Raw genomic sequence first — 21,839 nt, 5'->3', positions numbered from 1 at the left:
ATATTTTAAAAATTAAATTTTCTAAAGTCTAAGATGTTACGAAAATAAAATTTGTCCAGAAAGGCTCACCTGCCCGCAAAAACAGCAGCAACAGCAGAGCTGGGCTGAAAGCCAGGAACATACTGTTCTAAGATGGGCTGCATATAAAATCTTCAAACCAGATCTCACAATTTAAAAAAGAGCTGTCAGAATTACTCATTTTCAATTTCTTTACCTAGTTCACAGATACTAATGCCTTTTGGGAATCAGATTACCATAAACATGCAAACACTGAATACAGTTCCTAAAGAAAGTAAAGATACTATATGATGTATAATTTTAAAAAACAAAAGGATATGGTTATAGAAATTTCTTTCCCAAAATATAATTGGAGCATATATATCAAAATCGCTATTCTTCATATACCATGTACAAGTCCAACGACTGTTCTACCCTTATGAACAAAATTTCACTATCTAAAACAGAAGAGTTACATTCCAACACAAAGTTTTTCTATAGACTCCTTTGCTCCCAACATGAACAACTGAGAGCAAAACCCATACGAGATAAAAGAGAATCTTCAAATCATTCTTTCATTTTCTGAGATTCCAACATAAGAACATCAGTTTCCTGAAGCAAACAAAACACTTTCAGAGACTTTAATGTGGCAAAATCGTTTTTACAAAACTAGGTCCAAAACGACACACTACACAGTCATCTACAAATATAATTCATATGCAATGCACAAAAGAACATGGCAACATTATCAAAACTGCTATGCTTTCAGTACTGTTGTATACATGATCCCACTAATCCTCACTAAATTCTTAATAATCCCAAACTAGTATTTTGGGATGTATTAGATGTACAATGCATTGGGTAACAGAATTCTACTGCATCACAAAAGCAGCCTGAATTAAAGCTGGTCCTCTGCTGCCATCTAGTGCAGTCATAAAACGCCAAAACTAAACCAAAAGTGACTGGAAAAAAACTTTTCGGTGATGAATCTGTTTAATAAATCATTAAAAATACTAGTTCAAAACATGGTCCTTAAATATCACTGCAGAAAACGCTACAAAAATATTTAATAATTTACTTTAAAATATGTGAGTGTATTCCCACAAATGCATTCTAGAGCATATAGAATAGAGCAATAAGTGGTTATAATGAACTATCAGGTAATAATTACTCATATGAAAAAAGTTACCTAGAATAATATTATCACAGTACTGTTTGTTATAAAAGCAAAAATTTCAAAACAATTTAAATTTTCAACCACACAGGATTTCTCAAATAAATTATGGTGCATTCATACAATGGAATATAATGATCCAGTATGGCTCCTTTTCCTCCCAAGACACTATCAAAATGATAACAAAGTTAGATTTTTTTTTTTAAAGTATAAAGCCATCTGGTGGTTTTCAAAATATGTCCACAAGTCCTCAAACTCTTTAATACTCTTCCTTTTAAGAGGTGGAGCTAAATTTCCCTCCCCTTGAGTGTGGGCTGGATTTGTATCTCACTCCCAAGAAACAGAATATGGCAGAAGTGATTGTAAATAACTTTTGAGATTAGCTTAGATTATAAAAAGACTACTACTTCCATCCTGGATATCTTGAAATATCTTGGATCACTTGCTCTGGGGGAAGCTGGCTGCCATGTAGTAAGGACATTCAGGCAGCTGTGGAGAACCACATGGAACCCCAGAGTTAGTATGAAGATGGCTTTAAGCTGAAGACGTTTGAGATTCAAGAGATGCAGAAAGAAGCGTTCCCAGAGCTTCCCTTATTTGACTAAAAGCAGAAACTTCTGGGAATGAGGCCACCATAAATCACCTCTTTGGAGCAGCTTCACTCCCAGGAAGGAGACTGAGAGTGAAACTATCTTAAAACCCCTCTCTGGGGGAATTTTACAGCCATGAAGAAGATGGAAAAGATCAATCACACCAGCATAACAAAGATTATCATAAACTTTCTTCTCTCCTGTTGTTATCCTAAAAACAGGTTCTCCTAAAGAAACCCATTTGTTCTTCCCACAGAAGCCTGTTGTCTCCATTCCCTTTCCCCTATTAAGTTAGGTATATATATATATGCATGCCCCTAACTTTAGTCCTTTAGCACATCACTTCTTTTGTGCACTCCCACAGGCATATGAATAAACTTCTTTTCTCTTCTTTCCTCAGTTTAATCTGCAAACTCCCAAACACTAAACATAGTGGGTACAAGTTTTTCCTCCCCACCCAGCCTATGGACAGGCCCGCAAGGCAAGGAATGGAGGCCTCAGGCCAACAATCAGCAAAGAACTGAGGCCTGCCATCCACCACAAGAGTAAGCCTGGAAGTGGATCCTCGAGGTGACAGCAGCCCTAGCCGACAGCTTGACAGCGACCTCATGAGAGACACTGACCCAGAACGACCCAACTAAACTGTTCCCCAGAACCATGAGATCATAAATGTTTGTTGTTTTATGCTGCTAAATTTGAGGGGGTAATCTTGAGGTAAATTGTTAGGTAGGAATAGATAACTAACACAACACACGACAATGAAGATAATGAAGGAAAGAGGGGAAGACCATCACCGGATGAACTATTGCAATAAATTTCTGCTGGACAAGAAACAGATGGAGAAGTGCTGAGAAGCATTGCACAAAAGTAGCAACATCCACAAGCGGAGCTGCCTATTTTGCAAAATCCCAAAGAAGATCCAGACCCAGAAACATCAACTAACTAGAGTGACAACAGGGACTGAAAAAGAGAAATTGGTTATTTTTAACTAATGTAGAACAATTAAATCCCCACAACTCACAGACAAGACATACAGGTTAACCAACTCCTAAGCAATCAATCAATAAAATTGGAGGGCCCTTCTCTAAAGAAACTGAACCAAACCATGAGGTACAGCAGCTACACGGGTAATGGTGCCCGGAAGTAAAGACCTCTCCAGGTAGTAGGATTGAAGGTCCTCCAGCCAAACTGCTTATCATAAAGGAAAGGTCTCAAGCTGACAAACCCGGTCCACATTCACAGAATTTCTTCCAAGCAGCTTTTCTGCCTCATTTTTAAATGCAAACAGCCAACCAAGGAGCATTGTACATTTAAGGAAAACCAGAAACATGAAGAAGAAAGATGATTCAAGAAAGAGAAAGTAACTCTATACCCTTCAGTTAGTATTCTTATAAGAGATTCAAAACTCTATCATGTCCATAAATTAAGAACAGGTTGGCATAAAAAGGTATAAGCAGAGAGTAAAAATGCATGGGTACTCTTGAAATTTAAAAGCATAATTACTGAAATTAGTAATTTATTAGAAATATAGAAAGAAAATGAGAAAATCTCCCAGAAAGCTGAAAAGGAGACCAGGAGGTGAAAAGTATGACAGAAAAGATAAGAGAAGAAAAAGAATCTAAGAATCTAGGTGGCGTAACAACCAACAGTAGGTCTAGAAGGAGAAAATAGAAAAAAAAAAAAAAGAGAGAGAGAGGAAATAAAATATCAGAGATAAGATAAAATTACCCTGAATGGAAGAACCCAGGTTTTCAGATTCAAAGAGATCACCAAGTGCCAATGAATGGGAAGGTTGGGGGGGCGGCGGCCACCCACATAATTAGACATCACTGGGAAATTTTAGGACAAGAATAAAGAGAAAATTCTAAAAGTTTCCAGGGGCGAACCACTTACAAGGCACTAGAATCAGAATAATATCACACCTTTTATCAGTGGCAGAGGTTAATAGAAGAAATTGAAGTAAGGTTTTTAATATTCTTAGGGAAAATCATTTCTAATCTAAAATTTTATACACAAGCAAACTACTAAATTCAGGCCAAGAGCAACAGCATTTTCATATACCTAAGCATGCTTATGGGTTACTTCCTACACATACTTTCTTAGGAAGTGATTTAAGGAGGTATCCCTGCAAAGTGAGACAAAAGAAAGGAAGGAAGGAAGGAAGGAAAGGAGGGACGGGGGGAGGGTGGGAGGGAGGGAAGGAGGGCGGGAGGGAGGGAGGGAGGAAGGAAGGAAGGAAGGAAAGAAGGAAGGAAGGGAGGGAGGAAGGAAGGGAGGAAGGAAGGAGAGGGGAGGAAAGAAAAACATGGAATCCAGAAAGCTACATCCAACCAGGATAAAAGTTGGAACCAGAGCTTTATACACAGGCTAGAAATCATAGAAGGCTCTAAAAGAGACGTCTTTGGGATAACAAAAAATAATTGAAAGAAGAAATAGAATGACTAAAACCTTGAAAAAACTTGATTATAGGGTAAAGGCAATTATTCGAGTAAAAAACAAAAGAACATTCTACAAAAGAAACATTCTACTTGATGTGGCAGAGAAGGCATGACTTTGAACTCTGGGCAAGTTGGCTGTCTTTGGTGGTCAGCTCCATCCCTGCAGTTGTGTGCTCAGTGGATCTTGGTTTGAGAAGTAAGCAAATAACACTTCCCAGACTCCCTTGCCAGCTCTCTGGAAGGAGATTAGAAAAAAAGAGGAAGGGAAAAACCTATTGATCTGCTTCTGGCAGCGTCTGTGGCAGCACTGAAGGCAGCAGCCACAAGATGACGGCACGGCTCCTTAGGGGAGAGCCCCCTGGGAGTGGCTGCTGTGCAGCAGTGGTGAGTGGTCCCAGAGCAGCAGCCAGACAGGCAGTACAGTACCTCCTCCAGCACCTGGGCAGCAAGTGCTAACCAGGCTCCAACCAGAGGCAGTAGCAGCCTGCTGAACTCCAGGTGACCCTTTGGCTTCTCCATCCTCTCAATGCCTTTGTAACCAATTCTATGTATTAAATTCCTGTGTGTTTGAAATATCAGAGTGATTTCTCTTCATGCCATGAAAAAAGAAATCTATTCCTTTCCACTAATCTAAACGATAGTTCCAGTGAGAAAAAAAAAATTTTAAGTATTTGTCACCATTTAAATCAACCATACACTTACAGAAAACAAAAACCCTATGTTTAACAAACAGCATGTAAATGTAAACAGAGTTGACAATATTAAAGTTAGAGCTGACATAACAGAAGTAGATAGAAGACAGAGAACTCTAAAGTCCACATCTTACAAGAGTTAAGAAACACTACATTAGGGTTATTAGGATAAAGGGAAGATTAAATATACAGGCAAGCTCGATGAAGAACTAACAATAATAGTTTACCTATGATGAGAAACTAGAAGAAAAGACAGGTGGGAACAGAGGTACTGGTGAGCCACATCCTCATGACCACATTAGGAACTCACCTAAAGTTAATAAACAGCAACATAAACATATTATTTAGAGATTTGAGGATAACCATAAAATAAGTTTAAAAAAAGGTTAGAACTAACTGCTGAACAATCATCGACAGGAAGACACTGGAACTCACCAAAAAAGATACCTCACAACCAAAGACAAAGGAGAAGCCACAATGAGACGGTAGGAGAGGCGCAATCACAATAAAATCAAATTCCATAACTGCTGGGTGGGTGACTCACAAACTGGAGAACACTTATACCACAGAAGTCCACCCACTGGAGTAAAGGTTCTGAGCCCCACGTCAGGCTTCCCAACCAGGGGGTCCGGCAATGGGAGGAGGAATTCCTAGAGAATCAGACTTTGAATGCTAGCGGGATCTGATTGCAGGACTTCGACAGGACTGGGGGAAACAGAGACTCCACTCTTGGAGGGCACACACAAAGCAGTGTGTGCATCGGGACCCAGGGGAAAGAGCAGTGACCCCAACACTGAACCAGACCTACCTGCTAGTGTTGAGGGTCTCCTGCAGAGGCAGGGATGTGGGTGTGGCTCACCGTGAGGACAAGGACACTGGCAGCAGAAGTTCTGGGAAGTACTCCTTGGTGTGAGCCCTCCCAGACTCCACCATTTGCCCCACCGAAGAGCCTGGGTAGGCTCCAGTGCTGGGTCACCTCAGGACAAACACCAACAGAGAGGGAAACCAGCCCCACCCATCAGCAGACAAGTAGATTAAAGTTTTACTGAGCTCTGCCCACCAGAGCAACACCCAGCTCTACCCACCACCAGTCCCTCCCATCAGGAAACTTGCACAAGCCTCTTAGATAGCCTCATCCACCAGAGAACAAACAGCAGAAGCAAGAAGAAATACAATCCTGCAGCCTGTGGAACAAAAACCACATTCACAGAAAGACAGACAAAATGAAAAGGCAGAGGACTTTGCACCAGAAGAAGGAACAAGATAAAACCCCAGAAAAACAACTAAATGAAGTGAAGATAGGCAACCTTCCAGAAAAAGAGTTCAGAATAATGATAGTGAAGATGATCCAGGACCTCAGAAAAAGAATGGAGGCAAAGATTGAGAAGATGCAAGAAATGTTTAACAAAGACCTAGAAGAATTAAAGAACAAACAAACAGAGATGAACAATACAATAACTGAGGCAGAAGAATGGATAAGTGACCTGGAAGACAGAATGGTGGAATTCACTGCTGTGGAACAAAATAAAGAAACAAGAATGAAAAGAAATGAAGACAGCCTAAGAGACCTCTGGGACAACATTAAACGTAACAACATTCGCATTATAGGGGTCCCAGAAGGCGAAGAGAGAGAGAAAGGACCCGAGAAAATATTTGAAGAGATTATAGTCAAAAACTTCCCTAACATGGGAAAGGAAATAGCCACCCAAGTCCAGGAAGCGCAGACAGTCCCAGGCAGGATAAACCCAAGGAGAAACACGCCGAGACACATAGTAATGAAACTGGCAAAAATTAAAGGCAAAGAAAACTTACTGAATGCAGCATGGGAAGAACAACAAACAACATACAAGGGAACTCTCATAAGGTTAACAGCTGATTTCTCAGCAGAAACTCTACAAGCCAGAAGAGAGTGACACGATAAATTTAAAGTGATGAAAGGCAAGAACCTACAACCAAGATTACTCCACCCGGGAAGGATCTCAGTCAGATTCGACGGAGAAATCAAAAGCTTTACAGACAAGCAAAAGTGAAGAGAATTCAGCACCACCAAACCAGCTCTACAACAAATGCTAAAGGAACTTCTCTAAGTGGGAAACACAAGAGAAGAAAAGGACCTACAAAAACAAACCCATAACAATTAAGAAAATGGTAATAGGAACATACATATCGATAATTACCTTAAAAAGACACAGGCTCGCTGCATGGATACAAAAACAAGACCCATATATATGCTGTCTACAAGAGACCCACTTCAGATCTAGGGACACATACAGACTGAAAGTGAGGAGATGGAAAAAGATATTCCATGCAAATGGAAATCAAAAGAAAGCTGGAGTAGCAATACTCATATCAGATAAAATAGACTTTAAAATAAAGAATGTTACAAAGGACAAGGAAGGACACTATATAATGATCAAGGGATCAATCCAAGAAGAAGATAAAACAATTATAAATATATATACACCCAGCATAGGAGCACCTCAATACATAAGGCAACTGCTAACAGCTATAAAAGAGGAAATCGACAGTATCAAAATAATAGTGGGGGACATTAACACCTCACTTACACCAATGGACAGATCATCCAAACAGAAATTTAATAAGGAAACACAAGCTTTAAATGACACAACAGACCAGATAGATTTAATTGATATTTATAGGACATTCCATCCCAAAGCAGATTACACTTTCTTCTCAAGTGCGCATGGAACATTCTCCAGGATAGATCACATCTTGGGTCACAAATCAAGCCTCGGTAAATTTAAGAAAATTGAAATCATATCAAGCATCTTTTCTGACCACAACACTATGAGATTAGAAATCAATTACAGGGAAAAAAAAACATAAAAAACACAAACAGATGGAGGCTAAACAATACGTTACTAAATGCCCAAGAGATCACTGAGGAAATCAAAAAATACCTAGAGACAAATGACACCGAAAACACAACGATCCAAAACCTATGGGATGCAGCAAAAGCAGTTCTAAGAGGGAAGTTTATAGCAATACAATCCTAACTCAAGAAACAAGAAACATCTCAAATAAACAACCTAACCTTACACCTAAAGGAACTAGAGAAAGAACAAACAAAACCCAAAGTTAGTAGAAGGAAAGAAATTATAAAGATCAGAGCAGAAATAAATGGAATAGAAACAAAGAAAACAATAGCAAAGATCAATAAAACTAAAAGCTGGTTCTTTCAGAAGATAAACAAAATTGATAAACCATTAGCCAGACTCATCAAGAAAAAGAGGGAGAGGACTCAAATCAATAAAATTAGAAATGAAAAAGGAGAAGTTACAACAGACACCGCAGAAATACAAAACATCCTAAGAGACTACTACAAGCAACTCTATGCCAATAAAATGGACAAACTGCAAAAAATGGACAAATTCTTAGAAAGGTATAACCTTCCAAGACTGAACCAGGAAGAAATAAATAATATGAACAGATCAATCACAAGTAATGAAATTGAAACTGTGATTAAAAATCTTCCAACAAACAAGTCCAGGACCAGATGGCTTCACAGGTGAATTCTATCACACATTTAGAGAAGAGCTAACACCCATCCTTCTCAAACTCTTCCAAAAAATTGCAGAGGAAGGAACACTCCCAAACTCTTTCTACGAGGCCACCATCACCCTGATACCAAAACCAGACAAAGATACTACAAAAAAAGAAAATTACAGACCAATAGCACTGATGAATATAGATGCAAAAATCCTCAACAAAATACTAGCAAACAGAATCCAGGAACACATTAAAAGGATCATACACCATGATCAAGTGGGATTTATCCCAGGGATGCAAGGATTCTTCAATATATGCAAATCAATCAATGTGATACACCATGTTAACAAATTGAAGAAGAAAAACCATATGATCATCTCAACAGATGCAGAAACGGCTTCTGACAAAATTCAACACCTATTTATGATAAAAACTCTCCAGAAAGTGGTCATAAAGGGAACCTACCTCAACATAATAAAGGCCATATACGACAAACCCACAGCAAACATCATTCTCAATGGTGAAAAACTGAAAGCACCCAATATATATGCTCAACCTATGTTTTTTCCTTTTAGGCTTTGTAGTACATAATTTCTTTTTCTTTTTAACATTTTTTTAAACATCTTTATTGGAGTATAATTGCTTTACAATGGTACATTAGTTTCTGTTTTATAACAAAGTGAATCAGCTATACATATACGTATATCCCCATATCTCCTCCCTCTTGAATCTCCCTCCCACCCTCCCTATGCCACCCGTCTAGGTGGTCACAAAGCACCGAGCTGATCTCCCTGTGCTATGTGGCTGCTTCCCACTAGCTATCTATTTTACATTTGGTAGTATATATAAGTCCATGCCACTCTCTCACTTCATCCCAGCTTATCTTTTAAAGTATGTTCTAAAAACGGAAAATGCTCATGTTAAGATAAAAAAATAAAAATAATCATATTAAACAGGTTAGTTCTAATTACCTGCTAAGTCCAGCAAAACCTCTGGCATATGGTAGGTGTTCAATAAATATTTGCTGACTGTATGAATAAATATTATCCTTCTCATATATCTGGGTCCTGTAGCCTAGCTCTATTTAAAAATATATGTATTGGGGCTTCCCTGGTGGCGCAGTGGTTGAGAGTCCGCCTGCCAATGCAGGGGACATGGGTTTGAGCCCTGGTCCGGGAAGATCCCACATGCCGCGGAGCTACTGGGCCCGTGAGCCACAATTACTGAGCCTGCGCGTCTGGAGCCTGTGCTCCGCAACAAGAGAGGCCGCGACAGTGAGAGGCCCGCGCACCGCGATGAGGAGTGGCCCCCGCTTGCCACAACTGGAGAAAGCCCTTGCACAGAAACGAAGACCCAACACAGCCATAAATAAATAAATAAATTTTAAAATATATATATATATATATGTATTTAGAAATATTAACAAAAAAGGATTTTTGTTTAATGTTTCGAAGTTCCAGATGCTTGCTACCCCTAGAATATGGGCAACCCCAAATTCTAATCAGGGATTGCACCAATGTTTGCAACAGAGGTTTTACCTATATCCGTTTAGCTCTAAGAGTTCTCTAGCCAGATTTGGTAATGAATTCAGTTGATTTTTGTCCTTAAGTACCATTTCAGAGACAGTACCTCTATTAAAAAGTAGTAACTCTCACATTGATAAGTAGCTTAATTAAATAAACTAATATTTAAAGGAACTTTTTATCCTTTAGTAAATCCTAAAGATGTGACTAGCTGACATCTATCTCAAAAGTTTGATTTTAAAATATTAGATTGTTTTTGTCCTATACCTACTTTTCTTCTTGTACAATAACTAACTCACACCCTAAGAGAATTCTGAATATATTCTGAGAAACCAAATGTTGGTTACCATATAAAAATGATTTTCCAAGGAGTCTTAAACTATGACACCAATAACTAACATTTATTGAATGCCATAATAATAAACATTTTACATGAATCTTCTTTAATCAATTAATGGACAAATTCTCAGCTGTATCCTTAACTCAGTGGCTGGCTAGACACTGCTCTGGTTTAGGTCACTGATTTTTAAACTGTGTTCAACCGGGCACTAAGGGCCATCATGGCTCCTGAACCTGGCTGGAAATCAGAATCAGCTAGGGTTGCTTTCAAAAACACAAATTCTCAAAGCCTACTAAGGTCTACTGAATTTGGATCTCTGAATTTTTTTTTTTACTGCAAGCTTAATATGATGGTAATACAGTCATGATGATAACGTAACCCAAACATCCAAAGGCGTTTGGGACTTCCTGCCTTAAAAAAGTTCCATGGTGACCTTAGAGACCACCCAGAGTGCAACCCCACATGCTGCCCCAAAATGTTCACCAACCAAAGCAGCCCCATTTTTGTCTGTTTTATATAATGGGGGTCTAAGTAAGATTTAGGCTTGGAGAAGGAGTAAGAGTAAAATGAGTTCTGCTACTTTCTCTTTTTAACCAGTTTACTACCAGATATCATCCGCTATAGCTTGAGATCAGTAAACAGTGCTTCTGATTGACTTTTAATCACTCCTTGTTTGTCTCCCTTCTCCATGATAAAAAAAGGAACACAGGAGTTATGGCTTTACTGTGTTCCTCTCAGATGCAAGAAAAACTGGCCTGGAGCCCTCATAGTAGTTCTAATGAAACTACCATCAAAAAACAGGGCTGGAGTCTCCAAATGATGTAATCTGGTTTTTGATTATCATCAGAGGTATGATGCTAACTTTCAGTAAATCCCTAAATTAGCTGACTACATAATGAAGAAAAACTACCTTAAACCGTATTTTAGAAGCCCAAATTCTAGAATACAGAACAGTGAAGAGAAAAAAAAAAAAAAGCTAGAGAACAAAAGACCAGGGTTATACTGATGATTTTGCCACTATCTAGTTACATGATTAAAGCAAATATTTTATTTTATGGATTCTGCCCCCTGGAACACATCCACAAAAACGCTAAGTCTCCCTAGAATAGTTCAAAAATTAAAAATCCTTTTCCGGTATAACTTTATTTACTATTGAGTTTCTAAATATTAGATATAATGTTATGGCTCTAATTAATACTTATGAGGAAATAAAATAGGAGATAATTTCTTATTTAATAGCAATATTCAGTCAAAGTTCTTATATTATATATCATAAAAAACTACTTACTTTGCAGTCAAAAGAAAATTAGGGCTAAACAGAAATCTATACTTGCTCTGATCTCTTCACTCAAGTGGAACTGAAAAATAGCTAAGTGAACAAATCTAAATTATAGCAGTATAACATCACTTAATTGCTCATAATTTGATTTACTCATTCTGTTTCTAAATAGCATAAAACATTGTTTGTTTGTAGTTCACTGAAAATTATTCCAGAGACATCTAAAACCTCTTTAATATTCTTCCTCTCAGTATATAAAACTTTTCTGGCATGGCGTCTCATTACCTTGTCCACACTATTTATTCCTGTCTGAACATTCAGCTCCACTCATTAGAATAAACATCTGCTACAAACATTATTAATGAGATACATAGCAAAGGATCCAAGCAAGTTACTAACTACGTGGGGTAATTACACTGTTCCGTATAAAATCCATTAGAGCAGTAAATACAGAAGCTCCCTAAACATATTATAAATAGCTTATCCATACAACAGCTATTTCTACAAGTCACCAAGTACATTTGTCAGGACATATAGAGCATGACCATACGTCGAGCACTCAGTTATAACAAAGGCATAGGATACGATTTTTTATAAGGAAAAAAAAAAGACTTAATTTACCTTTCAAATGTATACATTTAGTGAACTGCTTACATAAAAAATCCTATCAAAGTACCAGGCACTAAGCAATAACTTACAATGAATGAGAAGAAAAATGTATTTCAACTTTTATAATTTACTGAAGTAAATTTTAAAACAAAAATATCTTTATATTAAACTTATATATCCCTACCTTAAGTTCACTTTTACACTTTCTTATAAAGAAAGGAAAGATCATTTGAAATGTTAAGATAGTCTTTTTTAAGGAGAATGTATTCAATAACAGGTTGGCAAAAGGGCCAAATCTGCCAACCACCTGTTTTTGTAAATAAAGTTTTATTGGAACACAGTTCTGCTCACTTGTTCTGCTCATTTGTTTATGTGAGAGCAGCATGAGACAGCTGCTTTTGCACTACAAAGGCAGAGTTGAGTAACTGAGTCAGTAAAAATATTTACTATCTGGCCCTAACGGAGAACATTTGCTGAACCATGAATTAGATGAAAAACTTAAAGATAGGGGTTCTATCTTAAGCATTCCTGATCCATTCAGCAGTTGACACAGAGCCCTGGAGGTAACGAGCTTTCAGTATAATTTCTGAATGAATGAAAGAAGGGAATTCCCAGACCAGGGTTCAGGAAGAATGAATCTGTCTATAATTTCCTCCAAGGAGCATTATGCAAGTGTATCTCGCTTACTTAAATAGATGTGTTATAAAAAGCTGACTATAAATTACATTTCCATAAATGCCTAAGTGGCATTTTTTTTTAATTCCTGCAATAATTTTCCTTGTAAGACAAGTACCACATTTACCTTGTATATTCAGTTTTCCTTAAAGCAGGGATGCTTGTATATGTGTGGGGAATATATATATACATACACACATATACATATATACATACATACATATATATATATAAAAAATATATATAAAATACACAAGTCAGAAGATAAGTATATGCATGTGTAAATCAGTAGCTATCTTTTACTGAGTGTCTACTGTATGCTAATTGTTTTAAATTACTTTATTTAATCCTTTTACAAACAACTCTATGGGGGTAATGGATCACCCTTACCTTACATAAATCCAAACAAAAGTTCTTTCTTAGGGCCATCTAGCTTTATTCTGCCCTAGTGTATCATTTTCTTTGAACTATGCTTTTTTTTTTTTGGCTAAATGGTTTACATTTTTGTTTGGAAATTAAATGGGACAAAGAGTTGTGATCTTTTAAAATCTCAAAAATTTCACAACCACCATTAGTGTTTCCCTATCTTTCATGTGAAGACATTGGCAGCTTTTCAATTGGACTAATTCATCCAATAAACATTTACTGAATGCCTACCATGTGCCAGGCACTATTCTAGGCACTGGGGACACAGTGATGAAAAAGACAAAAGTCCCAGCCCTCATGAGGTTTGCTTTCATTATGATTATCAATTCACTACAAGGCTTTTGCTTGTCTGTTACAAATTATTCCCATAGCATTACTTTTTTCTTATGGTAAACCTACTCTGAGTTATTTTCTTTTACTTTATTATTGCATTACAATAGTAGCTACAGAAATATTAATATTAATATTAAAATCAAGTTGTATCTGCCCCACTCCATGTCTCTTTATGTATCTTTTAAGGTCACCACAAGGTAAATGTAGATGAAGACAGCATGATACAAAAGGTATGATTATCACTTTGACATTCAAAAACCTCTCATAAAAATTAAATGTAACCTATATCATCTTCAAAACACCTTTAAAAATTAAATGTGAAAAGCGGATCTTGAAGAGATATATCTTCTTTCCCATTTTCATTGCAACATTATTCACAATAGCCAAGATATGAAAACAACCTAAGTATCCACCAAGAAATGAATAAATAGATGAATAGATAAAGAAGATGTGGTATGTATATTTATGTATATATAGATATATATACACAATGGAATATTATTCAGCCCTGAGAAAGAAGGAAATCCTGTCATTTGTGACAATATAGAACTTGAGGGCATTATGCCAGGTGGAATAAGTCAGACAGAAAGACAGATACTGTACAATATCACTTATATGCGGAATCTAAAAAGCTCATAGAAACCGAGACCAGAATGGTGGTTACCAGGGGCTTAAGGGGTGGGGAAAATGGGGAGGTACTGGTCAAAGGGTACAAACTGCCAGTCATAAGACAAATAAGTTCTGAGGATCTAATGCACAACATGGTAATTATAGTTAAAAATACTGTATTACATACTTGAAAATTGCTACAACAGATCTTAAATGTTCTCACCACAAAAAAGAAATGGTAATTATGAGAAGTGAAAGAGGTGCAGCTAACACTACAGCAGTAACCACTTCGCAATATATAAGTGCATCAAATCAACAAGTTGTACACCTTAAACTTACATAATGTCATGTCAAATTATATCTCAATAAATCTGGAAAAAAAACTAAAGTATACATACATGTGTGTGCATGTGCGTATAAATATACATGCACTCATTATTCTAATTATATGTGTGTGTTTGTATATATAATACATACACTCCTAATTATTCTAAAATATTTTCTTCACTATGAAAAAGTTAATAGGACTTCTATATTAATATCTATATATGTACATATATGTGCATATATGTATATATATATACATGCAATGTATACATACATTCCTAATTATTATTAGGAATGTATGTATACATTGCATGTATATATATATACATATATGCATGTACTATATATACATACATGCATATATATACATGCACTCTTAATTATTCTAAAACATTTTCTTCATTACGAAAAAGTTAATAAGAGTTCTATATTAATCTGTTAAAATAGTTATTTCAATTATTATAACATTTGCTGAATGAATAAATAATATAGCAAAGCTATAAAAAATGGATTACAAAAGAGAAAGAAAAAGTTTAATGTTACTGAGGAAGCAACTTTATGCTTTAATACTTATAAATATTTTTCAATGTAGGAATATGAAATTTGAAGCTCAGCTTTGTTGTAAGAATACAACAACCTTAAGAGTGTATAAAATTACAAAAAGTATTAGCAAGGATTAAGAGAAAAAGAAAACTATCGAAGGAACAAAATACAGAGTGAATCAGGGAGACTTAGTAATTTTTAGATTATAAACTGATAATACATCTGTTAATTTTAGAAGTGTACAACACCATTAAAGACAAGGTGGCAGGCAGCAAACATACCAAAAAGCATAATATTATTAAGAAAAAATACTTCCAGATTTAAACTTGGTATAGATTCATGTCAAACTAACATAACTCTGAAACCAAAAATTTAGCAGAATGAGAGTTATAACTGTAGTACACAGCTAAGAATACTAGCAAAACAAAAACTATACGATATATGAAACATGCTGATTTTGCTGCTCAAGTCACTCCCAGGAGTACAAACCTTCTCTAACAACAAAGCAATATTCTTCAAGCATTTGGGTTATTAGTGTAACTTTTTTAAGAAATCTAACTTACCGCGTACCATCTGCTTTCCAGCTTACTTTATATGGCTTCTGCTCCAAAAGTTTAATATTTTGCTTGTCCATGGAAATAGGCTGTGCTCCAGGGAATCCAGACCTTAAAGAAGAACACTGTATTACTATTATGGCTGGTGTCCATACAAAGCAATACATGTCTTAAACCAAGCTCACCTGAGTCACACATTTAGCACAATGTTTTCCCTATCATGAGATTAATGTCAATTGGAATAATATCAGCTTTCACAAAAATGCTAACAAAAGGTTATCATTTTCTTGACATTTTAGAACTCAAGTTAACAGGATCGTAATTGCCACTACAAACGATGACTATTGGGCTAATTTTTAAATATTAATACACATGATCTAAACAGTAAAGCACATACTGTTTACAAGTCTTTGTGTATCTACAAGTCTTTTACTTCAGGAAGAAGTTTAAATCTTGCCTCGACTACCTTACATTGCTCTAGACCCCATATTCCTCCATCATGACACTGCCAACTTGGCATAACTTTGCAGGGTTGGCAAGTTTCTCCTCAAAAGATGCCCAGAAGTGACAAAACAGGAGAAATTCAGGTCTAGATTAAAGTACACTGGCAAGGGCTTAACAGAACACTAAAACTGATATCACTTCATCATCATTTACATTTTTTAGTTAAAATTATTTCTAGTTTATTGATCTGTATGTATACCAGTCCAAAAGTTCTTTATATTAGGAATTTTTAACAATAATCCTGTTTCATCATGTTCCAGCTGTATTACAATTTTCTGCCACAGATAGCAATGATCAACAGAAATGGCCATAGACCAAGACCTGAGAGCAACGAGCAGTGAACTCTCTCTTGAATCCTCTCCCATGAAATGTCTGATAAATATCTTCAAGTCATGGTAAGGGGCAAAACATATTTAAAGCTGATTCTCCCAGGTTTCTGATGACAGAAAAACTGGAAAATGAGGCACATTCAAGTTTCACCTCTTCTCTCTTAATAAAATGATAAGGGCAACTAAAACATTAATCAGCAACAGTGGGACTTCCCTGGTGGCGCGGTGGTTAAGAATCCGCCTGCCAACGCAGGGGACATGGGTTCGAGCCCTGATCCGGGAAGATTCCACATACCGCGTAGCAACTAAGCCCGTGCACCACAGCTACTGCGCTCTAGAGCCCACAAGCCACAACTACTGAGCCCGCATGCCGCAACTACTGAAGCCCGTGCTCCGCAACAAGAGAAGCCACGGCAATGAGAAGCCCGCACACCGCAACGAAGAGCCCCCGCTCGCTGCAAGTAGAGAGAGCCTGCGCACAGCAACAAAGACCCAACGCAGCCAAAAAATAATAATAATAAATTTTTAAAAATAATAATAAAAATATCAGCAACAGTAGAATCAATCCCACAAAACAAATACCAGAAAGTGACAACAGTAATTTTCTATTCCACTAGGAAGACATGTGAGTCATCTAATTTTGACTCAAAAGTCTGGTTATTACACTGTTTATCTTGAGAAAAATATGATAAACTCTTGCTTGACATCTTTTTAAGAACTCTTTGTAAACATAGAAACTTCAAGGAGCAAAGAAGCTATGACACTCTTTGCATTAATGTTAAGTATTGCAGAATAAGAATAAATTTTATTTAAAACTTTAATTAATATTTAAAATGTTTATTACCCTTCCCAGCCACAGAATTGATGACACTTCTGTTGTACCTCTCCTAACTTTGGTTGAGTTGTTACTTGAGTTACACCTTTAACAGTTACGCCTTCCAAAAAAATAGCACCCTGAAAATAAAAGGAAAAGAAAAATACATTAGAGTTCAAATCCATTTATAAAGACCAGACTGAAAGACACATTTATTTTCAGAAATCTGAGCAAATATATGCAACAAATGGTCTGCTACAGGAGGTTCTACAAACTCCCCTGGGATTGTACACTAGTTTTCCTTAATACAGCATATGATTTTTAATGTACATATACAGGCCATTGTCTATATCATGTTGTCAAAGCATCCATGGGTACTACTCAGTAATCATAACAGCAATATTATCTTACCTACCATTTACTCAGAGCCAGGCAAAGTATCTGGCATTTTACAAACTGTTTCTCTAATCCTTATAACAATTCTGAAAAGTAGATGCATTATATTTATTTCACAAATGACTAAATGAGGCATAAAGATTTTATGTAATTTATTCAAGTGGTAAAAACAGAATTTGAACCCAGGTCTATACTATATACCATTCACCAATGATTCTCCATTCACCAATGATTCTCATTTAGGGAAGGGGGTGAGAAGTTGTGTCACTGATGGAGTTTGGATTTTGAGATAAAAACCTACAATACATACCTTTGTAAACTAGAATAAGAGTATAACAGTAGACAAAGCGGCTAAGCTACAGTCATTGGATGTATCAACATAAAAACTAAATATTACTCTCATCACTGAATTTTAAATCTAAATTCTTTAACTCGGAACTTCATAAAATGTCTTACTGTATTTCACCCATTTCACAGCAAGTATATTTTTAGAATATCACAGAGAAGTGAAGCAGATGGAGAATTTATATATCAAATAATAAAGAACACCCCTGGAAATTTTAAAGACCAAAAAAATAGTCTAGATTCATTTACAATTACTTTGAGACCCATAAGAGGGTTGGCATCAGTCTCAAGAAAAATCTATAAAACAACTCTAGCTGTTAACGTAATTAGGGAATAAAAAATATGGTCTGCAAGCTACAATGATCAACATTCTGGCAAAGATTTGGCAACCTGAACTACCTGGGAAGGAAAAAAAAAAAAAAAAAAAAAAGAACACATTATTTAGTCCACATACATCCCTGTCAAATCTAGAAGAGTCCTAAAGTCAATCCAGCAGACTACTTTTTGTCCCTAATTCTGAATCATATTTTATAGTTATCTAAAATGTCATCTACCTTGTTTTCCTTAAAGAGAGGTTCCATGAGCCAAAGGATCAAAGAATACCATTCCTCTCCTATTACACCATAACCTCTCTTTATCAGCCAATGAAATTCCTGTTTTAGAACCATTTCTACCATTAAATATAATAACTAAAGAAAGAAAACTTTCAAAGGAAAGCTTAACCAGGTGGATACGTTTTTTTTAACATATTTAGTAATTGAGATACTCAGATAACTTCAATATCCTGATAAAATTACATCTTGTACATACTAATTAAAAAAAGAAAGCATTACCTTTATTCTGAAGGTACTAATAGCACAGAATTTTTTTTAAGTTTTACCAATAACCTTCCCTGTAAACTCAACCTTTTTCATGAACACCCTGTACCCCATGTCTTAACTAGAAGCTAGCTCTCCACCAAGAAGACCACTCACTTTTCTCTTAAGTGAAAGCTACTCATTCTCCCACTGCCCAAGTCCCATGCTGGTAGTGTAAACAATTCTCTTATATCCTCACTGCTTTCCCGGCCTCTTTCAAAAGTTCCTCTTCCATTCAGACTCATTCAGCTACATCACTCAGCTAGATGTCAGGTAGAACAAACATCCACTGTGGTTGGTTGCACAACAGCTCTCTTTGTGGATGGGATGCCTTCCCCACCCACAAGCCATGTTACATGACATTAAAGATAACGTGCCACTCCAGCCAAAGTTGATGGGAGCATGAGTGAACCCCTAACTCTCTCTGAACCTATCAGGTTCTCTCTTCTGGTAACTTGGAATTTGGACTCAGAAAGTCTCTGCATGTGGCGAAAATTATAACACGTAAGCTTAGACATAGGATATTAAATATCCCTCGTAAACAAGGAATCAGAAATCTCCCAGGTAAACAAGGAATCAGCTATATTCCTGTGCTTGAGCTGCACCCATTTACTCATAATAAATTCCTCTTATTACTTAAGCTAGTTTGAGTTAGTTTCTGTTACTTGCAACCAGATAATCTAAATTAATAAAATGCTCTATCCTTCATATATTGACCTCTGGTCACTTCCGCACATTCATCAAAACAATCAGTATTTCTCACCATGCTAACTTCTGTCATTATATTGGTAACATCAACATCCATTGAGACAATCTGACCCATCAAACAACCTAAGCTTCACAGTTCTGTAATTTCTTTTTTAATGATCCTCTCATCTGTGCTTAGCTTGAACAACCTGCTCCATGGCCATATCATCCTCATTCCAGACTGCTCCAACTTTTGATTAATCAACTCAACTTACATTGATTGGGTACCCACAACATTTTAAATCGATATGCTCCTCTGACCTCTTTCATTAAACAGTTAACTTTTACTCTCACTAAGCTCACTTTTCAATTTCACCAAGACTAACAATCCTTCACTCCTCCCTTTCCAGTCTAACAGCTCCCCCATCCTGACCTTACTTCCTATTCAACCTAGAGCCTATCACTGATTACTTCAATTACCCTTCACCTGATATCCTCGGTGCTCTTTACCCTCTGATCCTTCCACCACACCCATACTAAATATAGCCGACCTTGGATCAACCCACCATTAATCTCCACTTCCACACACAGGCAGCTGAAATTTACTGAGGAAAAATCACAATCTCAGGGCTAAGGATGAGATTTCCCTCCCTTGCTGAAGACCTATTTCTCTATCTGCTCTTGAACTTCATTCCCTTTAATCTCCTCAGAAATTGCTCTATCATTAATTCCTCTATCATTTCATTTATTTTCAACTTCACTGATTCCACTAGCTCCTTATCCTCAAGTAATAGATATGCTTGAGTTTATTCCATACTAAAAAGCCTTTTCTGAATATGTCTGCATCAAGTAATCACCCTTAGTTACCCTTTTTGCTCATAACCAAACTACTCGAATAGTCTGTACCAGTGTGCAGATAAGAGTTAACGTAATAGGACTGCTTGCAAGGTTGGCCCCTGGATGGCATCTGGGAACATGACTCCCAGTGTTCTCAGTCAACTGATAAGGCTGGTTCATCACGCCTAAACTATTTGTACAGATAATAGTTTATGCTGAACAAATGTTTTCCTTCTGGGATTCTGGAATATTGATACACGCTAGGCACAAGCTGCCTACATGACCAACCATGCATAAAAACCTTGGGCACTGAGACTCTAATGAGCTTCCCTAGACAGAAACATCACACATGCGCTGATGCATTTCTACCGCTGTGGGAAGAGTGAGCTCTGTACGACCCCTCGTGGGAAGGAGAGAGCATAAGGAAGCCTGCACATGGACTCCTCGAAACTCCACTTGTCTTTTTCCCTTATGATCCAGCAGGATATCCTTAGTACACTGCTGCGTTAAATCTTAGCTGTGAGTACAACTATATGCTGAGTCCTAGAGAATCTCCAAAAGCAGAGGTGGTACTGAGGACCCCTAACACAACTGTCTCCTTTTTCTCACCTCCCATCAGCTGCTTAAAATCACTAGTCTGCCCTGGCCCTGCTGTACCACAGAAAATTATCCTCAGATAGACACTTCATATCCTTACTGTATTTGTCCCCTCTATGACTTTTCATACTATTAAATCATCCATATAGATCACTACATAACTCTAAACTATTTTTCATATTTCTTTGTCTTTTTGTGCTACATCCAGGAAGAATTTCTTAGCTAGATCTTCCAGCTTGATAATTTCCTCCATAGCTAACTTCAGTCTGCTATCCAACCCACCTACTGACATTTTTCTTTATTATTATCATTTCTGAGGTCTCTAACTGGTTCTTCTCCATAATAGCTTGCCATTATTTTATGGATTGATATCCTCTCTTGTCTTCTAAAGAAATGTTCTGTTTGCTTTTTATAAACTGTTCTCTTCAGTGCTAGCTAAAAAGAATGAGGTAGTTCTATATGTACTAGGAAAAGAGAAAACTTCACTTCTTACCCTATATACTTCTAGATGTTCACATTTTTATTTTACAAAGAAAATTGATCTGTATGTCACTTGTGTACACTTTTAAATTAAAGAGACAGATAGATAGGTAAGTAATTGTGGAGAAATTCTTTTAAGATAACAAAAATGCCAGTGGTAGGGTAAAAGTTGAAGGATTATTTGTTTTCAAATTTTCTTTAATGTCAGTATATTATTTTTATAAATAAAAACATATTTAATAATTTTAGTATTTACTAGTTATGATTTGAAAAGAGGAGAAACCTACCAAAATGCATAAGGCTTCAGAATTTTCTTTTTTCATAACTCTACCTTTGGAAGTATAAGCTCAAATAGTCTTGAAAATTACCATCGC

The 21,839-nt window shown here is 36.7% G+C and overlaps 1 protein-coding gene across 2 annotated transcripts in view; it reads right to left on the bottom strand.

Moving 5' to 3' along the window:
* RNGTT (RNA guanylyltransferase and 5'-phosphatase) overlaps nt 1-21,839 on the bottom strand; it is a 234,513-nt gene that overhangs the window by 185,144 nt on the left and 27,530 nt on the right. For both annotated transcript variants that reach the window (XM_061206736.1, XM_061206737.1), the window contains exons 7-8: nt 17,297-17,406; nt 15,629-15,730 (exon numbers count right to left, since the gene is read on the bottom strand). In XM_061206736.1, coding sequence (XP_061062719.1) covers nt 15,629-15,730; nt 17,297-17,406 — 212 coding nt within the window. The remainder of the gene's footprint in view (nt 1-15,628; nt 15,731-17,296; nt 17,407-21,839) is intronic.

Source organism: Eubalaena glacialis, chromosome 12 (assembly GCF_028564815.1).
Source record: "Eubalaena glacialis isolate mEubGla1 chromosome 12, mEubGla1.1.hap2.+ XY, whole genome shotgun sequence".
Taxonomy (NCBI): Eukaryota; Metazoa; Chordata; class Mammalia; order Artiodactyla; family Balaenidae; genus Eubalaena; species Eubalaena glacialis.
Note: the sequence above shows the minus strand (reverse complement) of the source record. Positions and strands in the feature narration are given on the sequence as shown.